This window comes from Empidonax traillii, unplaced genomic scaffold (assembly GCF_003031625.1).
Source record: "Empidonax traillii isolate 1590-97213 ecotype Southwest subspecies unplaced genomic scaffold, ASM303162v1 scaffold731:size316458, whole genome shotgun sequence".
In the NCBI taxonomy this organism is placed as follows: domain Eukaryota; kingdom Metazoa; phylum Chordata; class Aves; order Passeriformes; family Tyrannidae; genus Empidonax; species Empidonax traillii.
The window spans coordinates 221,927-236,414 of NW_020955924.1; the positions used below are offsets into that span (position 1 = coordinate 221,927).

The window sequence follows — 14,488 nt, forward strand, 5'->3', positions numbered from 1 at the left end:
GAAACCACCCCTCAGCTGCCAGGGCTGGCAGCCAGGTGGCAATCCATGCCCAGCCACCCCTGAGCAAGCAGCTGGCTTGTCCTCTGGAGTCCTCTGAAATTCCCAGCAAGGTCTGCAGAGTAGCCCTGCAATGGCAGAGGCCTTAGGAACTGTCTGTGCTGGAGCAGAACCATGAGCTGTGACCATGGTGACCTCACCATGTCCAGTTCCGATGCTGACACGGGGCTGCTCACCATTTCACCATGTTTATGTTGCTCTCACCATCTCTCAGTAGCACCAGTAATGCATCTATCTTCAGGAATCTTCCAAGAAGTTTCTTCGCAGGAATGGCTGAACCAACAGGCACTGCCTGTTCAACCACAACCGGTGCAGGAACTACCCTTGGCACAGAGCTAACTGGGGGGAACAGCTCACCCAACCCAAACCATCACATCAGGAACCACAAACATGACAACCAACATGACTCTGGCTGCTGACACAGTGCTAGAATGAGCCTTGAAGACTCTCTTTTATTTCCACAGTCACACTGTGGCGGGTGGGGGGTATGTGTATGTACCAGCAGCAGGTTTCCAAGCCCAGCCAAACACAGGTATCCATCTCTCAGGTCTAAGCAGCCATCACCACAGACTCCCCCAGCCACCACTGAGAGGGGACACACTGTCAGAGCAGGAAGGGAACAGTTGCTGAGGGGCGACAAATCCTCTTTGGTCCCATCAGCTTAAGGGGCAGTTTCAGGGTCAACAGAGTGTGGGAAAACAGAGCAGCAAGAGCAGCAAAACAAGGTCCTGCAGCAGGAGGGAGGGAGGGAGAAGGACACTCACACCACCACCACCATCCCAGGGCCCTGTGAGGCCATGGGGTCCTGGTGTGGGCAGTGCTGGGCTGCACCATCACTGACCAGGCAGGCGTGGAGGGACAAGAACCTCCCAGAGTCACCTGCAACATAAAAGCCTCCTGGCAGCACTCAGAGGAGGCTTATGAGTTCTGCAGCACTTCTCCAGTCTGAGAACAGGCAGGCTCTGCTAATCAAGGTAAGGCACTACACCATGGCAGGGCTCATTCCTATGGATTGAGAGATATAAATAAAGCCCAAGTCTGACCAGGGCAAGTGCAGGCACAGTGTTTGACTGACACCTCTCAAAGCCAGCACTGTCCAAAGTCTGTGTAGCTCAGAAGACGAGGTTTTACTTCAGGTCAAGGCACGCGGGGAGTCTGCAGAGCACCAAGAACAGGCCCAGAGTCCATGTAAACCAAGTGCCCCAACGTGGCTGTGTTCTGTCTTCAGTCTTTGGTAAGTGCTAATGTCAGTAACACCTGCCCTGGCCCCAGATGAGCTGCAGGACAGGGCAACAAGTGCCCCGTTCTCAGGGCCAGGCAGGCTGGAGACCCCACAGAGGCAGGACAGAGCCTCATGCCTCTGACGGGATAAATGGCTGAGATTTTCCTTACTGGAGATGAACATTCAGCAGGGGCTGAGACACGTCGTGTGAGAACATCAGCTCACAGCAGGTTCACCCCGTGCTTCAGCAGCTTCTGCTTGGCCTTGCTGGGCAGGCTGAAGGCGCTGTCGTGCGGGTTGGGGACGCCCGAGTTGCGGAGCGGAGCACCCAGCTGCTGGAAATAGGTTTCCTGGATGGGGTTCCGGCAGGCGTACACGGCCGTGGAGGCGTTCCTGGCAGGGCAGCAGAGAGGGCAGAGGTCAGATTTACAGATTTGGGCCAGATTTACAGCTGGGCACCAGGGTGTTTACAGCACTGGGCTCCCAGCTACTGAGAGGGACTTTTAGATGTCACAGGGAGGGAATATGGAGCTAAATGGGCACCAAATCCCCGCAGCGCATTCCCAGAAGGCCACAGGGTCCTTCTCAAGGGTCCTGGCATCCTAAAAGGGAAAGTGAGATATCACAGAACCTTTGAGGCTGGAAAAGACCTGTGACTGATCCCTACCTTATCAACCAGACCGGAGCACTGAGTGCCACGTCGAGTCGTTCCTTGGACACCTCCAGGGACTGGGACTCCATCACCTCCCTGGGCAGCCCCTTCCAATGCCTGACCACCCTTTCCATGAATACATTTTTCTGAGACCCACTCAGCAGCACCAACACCCACATGTCACCAGGCCAGGGCACCATGAGATGGGATGCAACACTCCTCATGCCCAGCACTCCTCCTCTCCCACAGGAACCCATCTCACTGCTGCTGGCCATAATCAAATCCCAGTACAGCACCTCGCAGCGGGAACCACATTCATTCACAGGTGTGATGAAGCTCAAACAACAGCCAGATACTGTTACCACAAAAGCTGTGATTATTAACAGTAATTAAAATTAAGAACCCCCACAAAGCATTCTCCTGCAGGAAGGCTGGAAGGGAACAAAGCCAAGGACCCTGGATTCCTCCTCAACGGAGGAAAGCAGCAACTGCTATGTTTGCTGACACCCTTCTCTGACAACTCTCCTTAAAAGAAAGCAGTTTTAGTCATCTTGTTACTCAGGCTGATTCACACATGGAGTTGCTTTTTTTGGGGTAACACAGAATACACCAGCTTAGCCAGTCAGTTTAGGATTGGATTTAAGGAGCCAGTCAAGCTCATGCTAAATGAGGAGTTCTCCAGCACTGAAGTGTGTGATTCACATTCCCTTGGCAAGCTGTGCCAGAGCAGTGAAACTGTGTAATTCCCAGAAGCATCTTTATTTCATCATGTTTTGGACAAACAAGCAGGACTAGGCAGGCAGAATCTGTGCACTCACAAAACAAACCCCCCAGCTCAGCTGAGGAACGCAGGGTTCGCTTCAGCCGTGGCCTGGGGAAGGGATCTGGGTGTGGGGAAGGGATCTATCTGGGTGTCAGGGAAGACTCTGGCTGGGAGGAAGGGCTCTGGCTGTTGAGAAGGACACTGGATGTCAGGGAGGGCTCTGGCCATGAGGAAGGGTTTTGGATGTCAGGGAGGGCTCTGGGAGTGGGAAAGGGCTCTGGCTGTGATAAGACCATCCTGCCTGGCGCATCACAATTGAGTTTGCCACGCACATCACAGTGTGTTTCCAACCCAACAAGCCGTGTAAGAAAACAAAATCTAGGTTGCCAATTCTGGGCGCCTTTGGCTCCCCGCCGAGACACAAATTTATTAGGAACAGCTATATTTAACACTGCGTCTTAGAACCTTATGGTGCCAGGAACTGGCAATGTTTGAACGTTATATCTTAATCCAACTCATGGCATCACTCAGCTGTGCCCTCAGTCATGGTGCCACTGTAGCCTCTCAACGTCCAGAACACAAAGGAACCCACAATAAAAGCAAACTTAGGGAATGAGGCGATGTGGCTGACCCTCGCCAGGAGGCACCGGTGTGGTTACAACATGTGCCGAAACCCAGCCAGACCTAAAAAGAGGTTCCTCCCCCTTCTGTGACCACCCAGCCTGGTGTGAGGAGGGGTTGTGAGCACCCCTTACCTGATGATCACCTCTGAGGCCGAGGGAAGCTGGCAGAAGTCAGAGTGGATCAGCGTGGCCGCCCTCAGGAAGTGCCGGTCCAGAGGCCCAGGTGTGTGGGGCAGGTTGGCTGCACAACAAGAGTAAGAGGGGGTATTAAAAGCCCACTCTGTAGTGTGTCCCCATCTACTGAACAGAAAAAGGCCCTGGATCTTCCCACAGACCCTGGATAGCAGCAGAACACTCTGGTGACACCTTAAATCCCAGGGTGACCTCAATGGAACCAATCAGGGACAGCCACCGTGCTCATCCTGGGGTACCTTTCCCTGCAGGCAACACACACTGAGGGAACACAAGGTGGACTGAGGCCTGGGGTACCTAGAAACATTGGGGTTTCTCTCTGTCTTAAAAGCACTTCCAAGCTGGAGAGAGCCAGGCCACTGTCTGGGAGGCTGCCAGGGAAAGGGAACAGCAAAACCAACTGGAGCAACACATGCACAGGGCTTTCTGCAGGTCAGTGGTCCATCCACACCCAGGGCAGCAGCCCCCCAACTGCTGCCTGGTCCCAGCTCCTGCTTCTCACAACCAGAAACAACTGAGAGACCCTCAGGTGTGACTGACAGGCCCCAGTTGTACAGCGGGACACAAGGCCATCACACCAGGGATGAATGACTGGGGGCAATGGCTGGATTTGAAGGGGATGTCAAGTCCTGTGCTTGTGCTCAGCTCTCACCAGAACCCCAAGGGACATCATTCCAAGCAAGGCACCAGTGGGCAGCTGCTCCAGCTCCCACACCCTCTGGCTTTCACCCAAACAAAGCCATCAACAAGTCTTCAGCAGATTATAAACTCCCAACAGACAAAGTTCCCTCAAGAGGGCCTTTCAGCCAGGCTGTGTGGTAGGAGTTACAGTGAGAAATGCCTCTGAGCTGTCTGAGGTATGAGAAAAGGTTCCCCTAAACCCTGTTCTCCTCACTATTCCCTCCTGCTGTTCCCGAAGATGAAGGCTCACCTGTGAGGACGTTCTGGACACGGTCATAGTGTGTGAAGCTGTAAGTTGTCCTGGCTGAGGCCGAGGAGTCCTTGGGCAGAGTCTCCCTCAGGTGAACCTCGAGGCCATTCAGGGAAGCCAGGCTGCTGTGGTACTGCAGACAGGGAGAAAAGCAAGGGTCAGAGCTCCACCTGTGCCTTGCCTGGGCTTCCAAGGAGGTGCTGGAGGGAGCTCAGATGACAGAGGGACCAGACCCTTCCATGCTCTGCTGTGCTGCCCAGGCTCCCACATGGAATGGCTGGGAAATTTGGGCACAGGGGAAAGTAGACAAGTGCCACAGCTCCCAGGTCAGTAATGGAGCTCAGAACACCCTGGTCTAGTGGAAGGGGTCCCTGTGGAAGGGGTCCCTGCCCATGGCAGGGTGGTAGAACTAGATGATCTTTACCAACCCAAACCATTCCTTGATTCCATGACTCAGGAGAGGGCACTCCAACCTGAAAATAAGCCGTTACGCCAGCCGGTGCTATTAATTCCAGGAAAATGCAAGGCTCCATTAATTTACCATCAACCATTACTCCCCAGGGCTTATTTTCACATGACTTTCAGCCACATCAAGGAATATTCCTTTGCTTCCCAGACCTTGTTACACCAGGCAGTACAAACATACACAACAACGTACACAATGAATGCCAAGCTGTTCTCCTGAGTGGACTTTCAGTAGCCCAGCTGGATGGCTGTGCTGAGGCTCCCTGGGCACAGGCAGGGCACAGGCAGGGGCCCTCCACCACTCCTGGGAAGATTAACTCCATAATCCTCATCCCGCCTATGTGCTTTCCTCTGCTGTGGAGAGGATAAAGCCTCTGTTCAGGCAGTGCATGGCCTACCCCTGACCCCCTGTCAAAGAACAGATTTTCCCTTCTGTGCAGTGAAATGGAGGGATTAGACCTAAAGAGCAGCAGGAAGGAAGCCCCAGAGCCTCCTCCTCCACAGGGAAAGCCTGTGATGGAACCCCGCCCTCCCAGAGGTTCTCAGCTGCACAAGTAGCATATTTTACCCTTCTTTGGTGTCATTTTTGGGCCTCAAAGCATTCAAAAACATTAATTATAAGGCAGCTTTGACATCCCTGAGAGCTGCAGGTCATTTTTAATCTACAGATAAACAAAAGGACAGACAAGCTGAGGTTGTGCCACAAATCCAACAGCAGCAGAGCCCAGCTCCACCTCCTCAGACAAGGCTCTTCCTCCTGGGATAACTGGACATGCAATGCAGCTCTAAGGAATAACAAACACCTGCACCCACAGGAGGGTGTAGCAGAAGAGCCCAGTCACAGCCAAAATCCAGGCTGTGACAGTGCAGTTTTGGTCAGACCCGAAACAAGGGTATGTGAGATGGAAACAGGATGTTTGGGAAAAGAGCAATCTGGATGGAATGGGGCTTTGTCAACCCTGGGGCAACACATAAAGGAAAATGACCTGTGCAATCCCTGTGCAGTAGGGACATCTTTCAGCTCTCCAGAGCGGCAATTCCCACCTGCCTGTTTCCCTCTTCCCCTCGCTGGAGAAGACATGGCAGAGCAGATTTGTGCAGCTGCCTGTTCCAAATGAGCAGAAGGGGGACCAAATGCCATGCCTGGTGCAAAAGGCACCAGCTGCACCTCCTGCCCTGCTCTGATTCTGCAGCAATCCTTCCCCAGGCATGTGATCCCTCCCATGCTGAGCAGAGGAGACACTCTCCAGCTCATGGGGGAGCCTCTGTGTCCCACAGCTCCCAGGGAAAGGAGCAACCTTGAGGCTCTGTGTTAGTCTGAGCTTCCCTCCACCTTCCAGTCTGGCTGGGTAAGGAAATTAGGTTGTTCCTATGGCAACTGGCATATCAAACAGGGCTCTGCAGCTTTGACTCAGCTCCTGGGAGGGAGGCAGAGGCCAAGCAGCAGCTCTGCAGGCTGATGCTTCCCAGGAAAGGCGGGGGACTGGCGTATCCTGCCCCTGCAGCCTCATCAGCTCCATTCACAGGGAAGCCTTGGCACCCAAATCCCACAGCAGAGTAATTTGGGATTGCTATGGTACAGCCCCTGTGCAGTGCCCAAACGGCATCCTTCTCTCCAGCCCTGGGGAACAGGCTGGGGGCTCCCACAGCCAGAGGAAACGCTCCAGGACCTGCTGCCAGACACGTCTCTGGTGCTCCCAGTGGGAGAAGCTGTGACGTGCAAAGCGGGGGTTAAACAGAACAAACCTTGCTTCCCAAAAAGCGCTGAACTGAGGGGTTTTCCCAGCGAATCCCAAATCCAGCCCCAGCCTTCTGACGGTCACACCCACACGCTCTGCTCTGGTGCTGGCACTGACAGACAACAGCAGCACCAGGAGCTGTGTGAGACAAGGCTCTCACCTCCCTGCTCGCTGCCTCACACCCTCCCACACAGCCAGGGCCGTGGTGACGAGCCCTGAGCCAAATGGCTTCGCCTTGCACAGCACAGAGCAGGTGAGGAAAGGATGGGAAGCCTGATCCAGCGTTCCTTCTTCAGTTGTAAACCCTGTCCCCCCCGACACCAGGAGTGCAGCTGAAGGTGGGAGAGATCTTTCCCACTCACCACATCTTCCATGGCACTCCGGTCCCCTCGAAGATGGTCCTCAGCCAGCAGTGACAGCACCAGCCCCTTGATGCAGTGAACATAGAGGCTCATCCGGGCTGGATCACCCCCTCTGCCCAACTCCACGGCAGTCTGGGCTCCCAGCCTGTCCCCTTGGGATGCCCAGCTGCCCTCCCCACTCCTCGGACATGGCGTGTTCCCTGCTGGGTCACTGAGCAGACCCTCCTGAACGCCCACAGCTGGCAGCTGACTCCCACTCCAGAGCTGTGACTGTCCAGCAGTGCCTGGACCATCCAAACCCCACACATGGTCACCAGCAGTGCTGCTGCTTCCTCCGGAGACACGGCTTTGGCTCACAGTCCCTTGCTCATTGTATTCTCTGGATTTCCTCCTGCTCAGCTCCTGAGCAGGAGAGGGGACAGGAGAGGAGAGAGAACTTTGGTTCTCAGCATCAGAGTGCTCAGTATAAGAGTCCACAAGGGATTTCCCCATGTCCCGACTCTCCTGCTCCTGGGCGTAAGGGTTGGGAAAGGAAAAGCCTTCCAGGTATGGACCCGTAGTTTGAGCACATTCAGAAGTCCTGAGTGTGGAAGGGCTTGGGAGATGCTCTGTGTCACTCTCTGATGGGATGTGTGTTTTCCTGCTGAGCTCTGAGCTGTCACTGCCTGGTCCACTCCGTTTTGCAGCTGGAGAACTCCATGTGCTGGCTCCCATGCCAGGGAAGCCCGTCAAGGGACATGCAGGGCTGCCTGATTGCAGAGCATCTCCCGGGGCAGCTGTGCCTGAAGCCTCCTCAGGGGACTCCTGCACAAATATACCATCCAGGGCTTGGTTTTCATGAACTCCTGTTGACTCTGGAACTGCCTGGGAGCACAGAGCACTCTCCTCTGCTCTGGTGCTGGCTGGGGACATGGATGCCCTAGTGGGAGATGACAAATGGATTAAACTACTGAGCAGGATCTGTGTTACACCATACCTAACAACCCCGCTGCCCCCTGGTACTGATCAGTGGCTGCTATAAAGGGCGTCTGCCTGGGAAAAGGATGGGCTGAGGTCTAACACAGGTGAAAAGCCTGGGAATGTTACCCTGCAGGCTCCTGCGAATGTCCCTCCCTTGTCCACGAAGCACAAAGGCTCCAAGCAGTGCTGTGAGCTGAGGGACAACAGGTCACAGATGGTCTGGGGAAGCAGTTCTGCTTCAGGCTGCTCACAGCAGGGATATGGACACAGGAATTCCATCCAGCCTGAGAGGCCTCAGGCAGCTTCAACAGGCAGCGACAGGGTCTGGGTTAGTTCCAGGGAAAACAGGGACAATGGCAACAAGGACACAGAGCCATGTGTGAGCTCCTGCTGCAGATCCTCTCTCTGTGTCACGCTGGTTTCCTACCTGGCCATCCACTCCACTGGGAAGTCCCGGAGCACTGAAACTTCATCCCCTGTTAGGAACACTGGGATGATACGGACACCCTGCGGCAACGGAGACTCTGCAAGAGCAGTGGAGAATTGAGGATTAAATGAACATTCCCCAGTATAAAGGACAGAAGCCAAACTCCATCAGTCTAAAGGCTCCTGCAGGTGGAATAGGTCTGCCATCATCCTGTATCCCAACTGAGCTGGGCAGCTCAGTTGCCCACCCTCCTCACACATAGTTAAATTTTCCCTCAGTGTTTCCTCCTAACCATCCTGGCAGATCATCTCTAAATTGATGCTGAGAGATGATGACTGGAGGTTTGGACTGCAAGAATCAGCCATCTGTTGTCAGGGCTCCATCAGGGCCAAGTAGGCACATGAGGAACTGGAATGACTGCAGGCATGTTGGGAATCTGCAGAACTGACAATTAAACCCAAAAGAGCAAACCCTCTGCTTAGCCAAGGGAAGGAGTTGGTTCTGATTACACAACACCCACTGCTACTGCTGACTAGTGCCAGCAACACCCTCTGGGATATACTGGATATGCTCCTGCATCCAGCAAGATCTTGGACATGAATCCCAGAGAACCAGCTCATGCTCCCATGCAGAGAAGGCAGCCTGAGGGGTGCCCACGTGCTGCTGCTGGTGCTTGGCAGCACTGCAGCTGGATGCTCACCAGGCTCCCGTGACTCCTCATCTCCGGGTTCCCTCTGCAAGAAAAGCCAAGAATCAGCTCTGTGGATGACTCAGTGCCACCAGGACACCCCTGCCACCCTCTTCAGCCTCCCCAAGGCCGCAGCAGACCCCACACCACCCCTCCAGCAAATGTTGTGACTGGTTTATAGTGCTGGGCTGGGGTTTGTTCCTTAGGGAGCTCTCAAAGGGACCTTCCCAAGAACCAAAACACACCTGAAAGCCAGGACAGAGCCACAGTTTGCCATTACTGCCTTCTCAGGGCACAGAAACTCAGTTCACTCAACCAGAAGAGCAGAGGCCTTCCTTATATCTGCATTGTGGTGGCTTTTCTGTCACATAAATAATAACTTTTGACAAGTTTTAATGCAAACGAAAACTGCTGTTTGTCCCTTTTAGACACTAACCCAGTATATTTCCCATTAAATACCTAAATGTGGGTAAAAAGCCAATTATGACAACCCACAGCTGAGAACTCATAAATTCAGTAACTTAAAAACTGAAAAAAGCAAATTCCTAGTGCAGGAGTCTCAAAAGCTTATTCAATCATAACTAATAAAAGCTTTGAGCATCAGCATCAACATTTGTCCTTCCCAGTAATGGCACGTGTCGGATCTGTGTGACGAGAGCTCCCACATCACATCCTTACAAGTATCCGCATGCAGGGTATGTGTTCAGCAACACACCTGGCCTGGAGACTCGCTGCCTTGGAGGAGAACTTTGGCAGTGAGGGAAGGTGGCAGCTGGGTGCTCACAATCCTAAAAGGACAAAACAAAGTCATAGAATTACAGAATCATGGAATGGTTTGGGTTGGAAAGATCATTTAGATCATTTAGCTCCACTCTTCTGCCATGGGCAGGGACATCTTCCACTAGACCAAGTTGCTCCAAGCCTCATCCAACCTTGGCCTTGAACAATTCCAGGGATGGGGAAGCCACACCTTCTCTGGGCAACCTGTGCCAGGGCCTCAGCACCCTCATAGGGAAGGATTTCTTCCTAATATTTAATCTAAACCTACTCTCTGTCAGTTTGAAGCCATTCCCCTTTGTCCTGTGATCAGAACATCCTTCCCTGAAGCTCAGCCACAGGCTCCCGGGGCTCCAGGACAGGCAGAACCAGAAGCCACGCTCATGCTGGACACACTGGACTTGTGCACTGAGCAAAGCTTTTGATGCTGCAGGAACCCAAAATACCCTAAAGAAGGAGAGGTTTAACTCCAGCTCAAAGCCCTTTGTAGTGCTGTAGTAAGACTTGGAGTTCACAGAACTCGGAGGACATTTGGTGACAAAATACCTCTACCAGACACAGCAGTGATACAGTGACACACACATCAGTGTGGCAGAGGCAGGACAAGGCTCCCAACTCCCTTCTCTAGTCAAAAGTCCACCTCTGCTGCCAGCTTTAATGTCCTGCAGTGACTCACACCCAGCGTCCTGGCCACGGGTATGAGATCACTCCTTGTCAGCCCTGGAAGATGCTCCCACTGTGGCATATTTCCAGTGCTCCTAAAAGGTGTTACTGGAACAGTTTATGCCAAAGAAAAATGGCACTTGAATGCTGCTGCCAAGGAATTCTCGGAATTCCCCACCTCCTGCCTTTCAAGGCCACCTTGGAGGCTTTCCTTGAAGTCGTTCAGTCATGTTTGGTTGTAAGAAGCTGGAATTTCTCATGGGAGATCCTGGCTCTGTGCACTTTCTGTCAGTACAGAGAGTGGTCCTGGTCAGAGGGTCAGACAGAACCACTGACCCACAGACACGCCTGCACTGATCTGCATGACTGGCAAGAGAACACTGGTGGATTTAGGGGCAGGTCAAGCCTTCAAGGGAACATGTGGTTACTTACAAGCCTCTGTAGAGGATGCAGCCTGCCAAGACATGGGGACAGCGCTGGCACGTCTGCAAGATGAGAGCTGCCTTCAGCAAGAGCAGGGGATCCACCTGGACAGGGAGAGCCACAGAGAGTGAGGCCACAGATTCCTGGGAAATGCTCAGAGCAGCAAACAAAGCACACTCCCAGGATTAGGGCATTTCCAGCCAGGCAGTGCAGAGGATAGGCTCTTACCTTGGTTTTGTCCAGATGCCAAAGAGAATTGAAAATCCTGTGGAGGTCACTGGTGTTTTTTTGGATGTGTTCAATGTACCTGTCCCACTGCCTGCCCAGCTCCTCCTGGGAAAATGCCTGCGGACAACAAAACCCCACACGCTGTCACTGCACAGGTGTTCATGCATCAGGGATGGGAGATGCAATTTGTGTGGGACAGAGCCTCTGAGGGACAAATCTTGTCAGGATAAGGGGGAAGATGATACCAAGAGGAAACTGCTTTAGTCTGAACACCTAGAAAACGTTTAGGAGACACACAGACTGCCTTGGAGCAAGGTCAGGGTGGGCCTGCACACTTTTCCAGGTCCCAGTTCTTGGATATGTGAGGAAGAAACACAAGTGAACACTGCAGCACCAGGGCCAGGGGTCTCCCGTTACCGTGTAGGCGCCGCGGACGGGGCCATGGTAGAAGGTGAAGAGGCTGATGAGCTGCTCCAGAAAGCGCCTGCAGCTCACGTCAGGGAGCTCCACTGCACAGCCCAGAACCTGCAACAGGAGAGCCATGAATGGGGGATGTTCACTGACAAAACCCAGGAACAGCAGGTGAGAACAACTCTTATCGCTTTCCAATGAGGACAGACAGCTCTGTCAGGCAACCACCCCCCAGATTCACGAGTCATATGGAAAGGAAATTCAAAAATACCCACACAAGAGCCCTGGCACAGACAGGATAAACAAATTATATCAGAAATACAGTGCTTCAGACACACTTCCTTCCCACACTAGATGACCCAGCTTGGTTCTTTAATAGCTAACAACATTTTCCTGAAACTAAGTACTTTAAAACATTCAAATTAAGTTGTTATTTACAGCAATGAAGATGCTTCATTCAGTTTTTAAGTTGCTTAGAGAAGCAGAAGCATCAGGCCTTGTGCCTCAGAGCAAGCCGTGTGAGCCTGAACAGCCAGTTAAATGGGGCTGACTGGTCTCAGCCCAGTTCCCAAGGGATGGTTTGGGGGCATTTTTGTCACAACTCTGCCACACACTCTTCTCTGTATACTAAATGTCTGTGGACACTGACACAGCTCTGCAGCAGGAAATGTTGAGGGTTAGAAGGAAAGAACAATCAGACCAGCTTGAGATTCTGTTCCCAGTCATTGCCAGTAGCCCACAGATACACACAACAATGTGGAGCTCAACATTTCACAGCCACTGGATAGCAAAATCTAAAGAAATCATGTTGGGAGTGGACAGACAAATGAGGTATGTGAAGCCTAGTGACTTTCAGGACATAGTGACTTAAATTCAAGTTACCTTGCAATGAAATTCGTGCACTGCAAGGTCCCTCCCAGCTCTCCCCAGGTGTGCAGCCCCCACTCTGAAAAATAAACCCTCTTTGTTTGACACAGTCCTGCAGCCTCTGGCTGTTCTCACTCTGTGACTGCTCCAGACCTCCTGAACTCACCCACAGATAGTCTCCATCCACCACCACGGCAAATTTGAGCTTCCTGAGGCGGACGAGGCTGGGAGGGACCCCGGAGATCTCGGTCATGCAGCGAATCACTCCTGCCATCTGCCCACACAGCAGCTCCTGCTGCTCTGGGAGGGTCTGCCCGGGGAGACAGGGAGGAGAGGCTTTAGTTGCCCACTGAAAGAGCTTGGAAAAAAATCACTACTGTAATCAGGTATAAATAAAAATTAATCATCAGTTCAATTCAGTTATACAGAAAAGAATTGTAAAGCATTGGAAAGGGCTGCCCAGGGCAGTGGTGGAGTCATCATCCCTGGAAGTGTTCAGAAAACATGTGAAAGTGGTACTTGGGGACATGGTCAGTGGTGAATGTGGTGGGGGGTTGGTGGTTGGACTTGATCTTTTCCAACCTTTACAAGTCTGTGATTCTATGAATCAAACACAGTAGCACAGGCATATTTCTGAGAGAAGAATAACTGGATTGCTTTTTCCAGGCGGCACAAGGGCCTGGACTTTATGGAGGGGAACTTTCATCCCTTGTGTGTGCTTATTCACATCACCAGGACAGATCTGGACTGTGCTGGACCATTCCACAGTGGGGGAGCAGGGTGTAACCCCATTGCTGTGTCCTGAGACAGGTGGAGCCCAGCCCCACTCCACCTGGAGTTAATTGTACAGGACTTCTTAAAACTTTTGTGAATAATAAATAGGGTTTAATCTGAATCTCCACCTGGGAACCAAACCATTCCTGATCCAGAACTATCAGCCCTGACCCACAATATCCCTTTACAGGTACTGAAATGAGAGCAGACATTACCTGAGATGGGTAAAAATAACAGATCCCAGCACTTGTAGGATCTCCTTCCTCCTTCACCTTTGAGCCGTCATAAAGGAAAAAGTAATTCCACCTAAAAAAGCAAAGCAGTAGCAGGAATTATTGTGTATTTGAAAACTATTGCACTTCTATGTCTCTTTTCTATTAGTTCAAGAAGAGCAATTAAAGGTTATCACAAATGGAGAGACATTGTTCTTGCACAATCACACTAAGTTTACACCCAAAAGCAGCACCAAAAGGGTCCCTTATGACTAAATTTGAGCTTTTTTGTGGGCTTAAAATAGGTTCTATAACTCAGCAGCTCAGATAGTTGGAAGGATATGGACTTGTGAGATATTCTACCCTGAGTTCAAGGAGTGATTGTCATTGAGCATTATCCACATGCATTCTAAACAATTCCTGGGACCTGCTACTATTAATTAAGTTGCTGCCTGCACCCGACAGCCCTCTAGGAGCATGAGACAGAGTTCCCTCAGAAAATATCACGTTACTCTACTTGTAACTTCTTGGATTCACATATTGATAAGACTTTTTGTCCTCTCCTGTTGTCACATCTCGGGACAAGCTTCGCCCAGGAATATTCCAGCAGGAACAGCCCAGGTCTGGGGCAAAGGCAAAGGGTGGCATCGAGGAACCCAGGAACCCGCGTTACGGCCGGGCCAGGAGCAGGAGGCTGGATCCAGTCCCGGGCCGCCACTCCATGGCCCTGGAATGACTCCGGGAGAGGGATAGAGCTGCTGAGCCCTGGCTGGGTTCCCGACCACGGGACGGGCTCCTGGCTCCGCGCTGCAGGCGCGACCCGAGACCGTCCCCGCGGTCCGGCCAGCAATGGGCCGAAGTGTTTTCCCGGGACACCCGCCACGCGCGGCCGGCGGTGTCTGGGCGGGAGGGGAAGGAGTTCACTCACCAGGGCGCGGGGCCGGGCTCGGCGGGCCGGGCCATGGCTGCGGGCGGCTCCGGGATGCTCCGGGATGCTGCGGGATGCTGCGGGCGGTTCCGGGATGCTCGGGAACCCCGCTCTCCCTCCCGCC

General features: G+C 52.7%; 1 protein-coding gene across 2 annotated transcripts; it reads right to left on the bottom strand.

Annotated features, from left to right (window-relative positions):
- Positions 1 to 472: 472 nt before the first annotated feature.
- On the bottom strand, positions 473 to 14,469 carry HPS4 (HPS4 biogenesis of lysosomal organelles complex 3 subunit 2). 2 transcript variants are annotated; one of them, XM_027900456.1, is made up of 13 exons: positions 14,365 to 14,469; positions 13,440 to 13,530; positions 12,617 to 12,760; positions 11,590 to 11,697; positions 11,173 to 11,289; positions 10,954 to 11,048; positions 9,797 to 9,869; positions 9,094 to 9,127; positions 8,394 to 8,490; positions 7,007 to 7,925; positions 4,441 to 4,573; positions 3,450 to 3,558; positions 473 to 1,672 (listed from the first exon to the last, which is right to left on the bottom strand). In XM_027900456.1, the coding sequence occupies exons 1-13, from the start codon at positions 14,397 to 14,399 to the stop codon at positions 1,501 to 1,503; spliced, it is 2,127 nt and encodes a 708-aa protein (XP_027756257.1). In that variant the 5' UTR covers positions 14,400 to 14,469; the 3' UTR covers positions 473 to 1,500. The 2 variants fall into 2 exon arrangements, with proteins under 2 accessions (XP_027756257.1, XP_027756258.1); XM_027900457.1 differs by lacking the exons at positions 13,440 to 13,530; positions 14,365 to 14,469 and adding an exon at positions 12,466 to 12,529 and having other exon boundaries at positions 12,617 to 12,728.
- Between the last annotated feature and the right edge of the window lie 19 nt (positions 14,470 to 14,488).

Bases quoted from the DNA above. Each gene is read 5' to 3' on its own strand.
- HPS4 (XM_027900456.1), bottom strand. From the start codon at position 14,399: ATGGCCCGGCCCGCCGAGCCCGGCCCCGCGCCCTG. The intron at 13,531-14,364 runs GTGAGTGAACTC...TTGCTTTTTTAG, and splicing joins GAGCCCGGCCCCGCGCCCTG to GTGGAATTACTTTTTCCTTT. The intron at 4,574-7,006 runs GTGAGTGGGAAA...CCCTGTCTGCAG, and splicing joins GGAGTGCCATGGAAGATGTG to TACCACAGCAGCCTGGCTTC.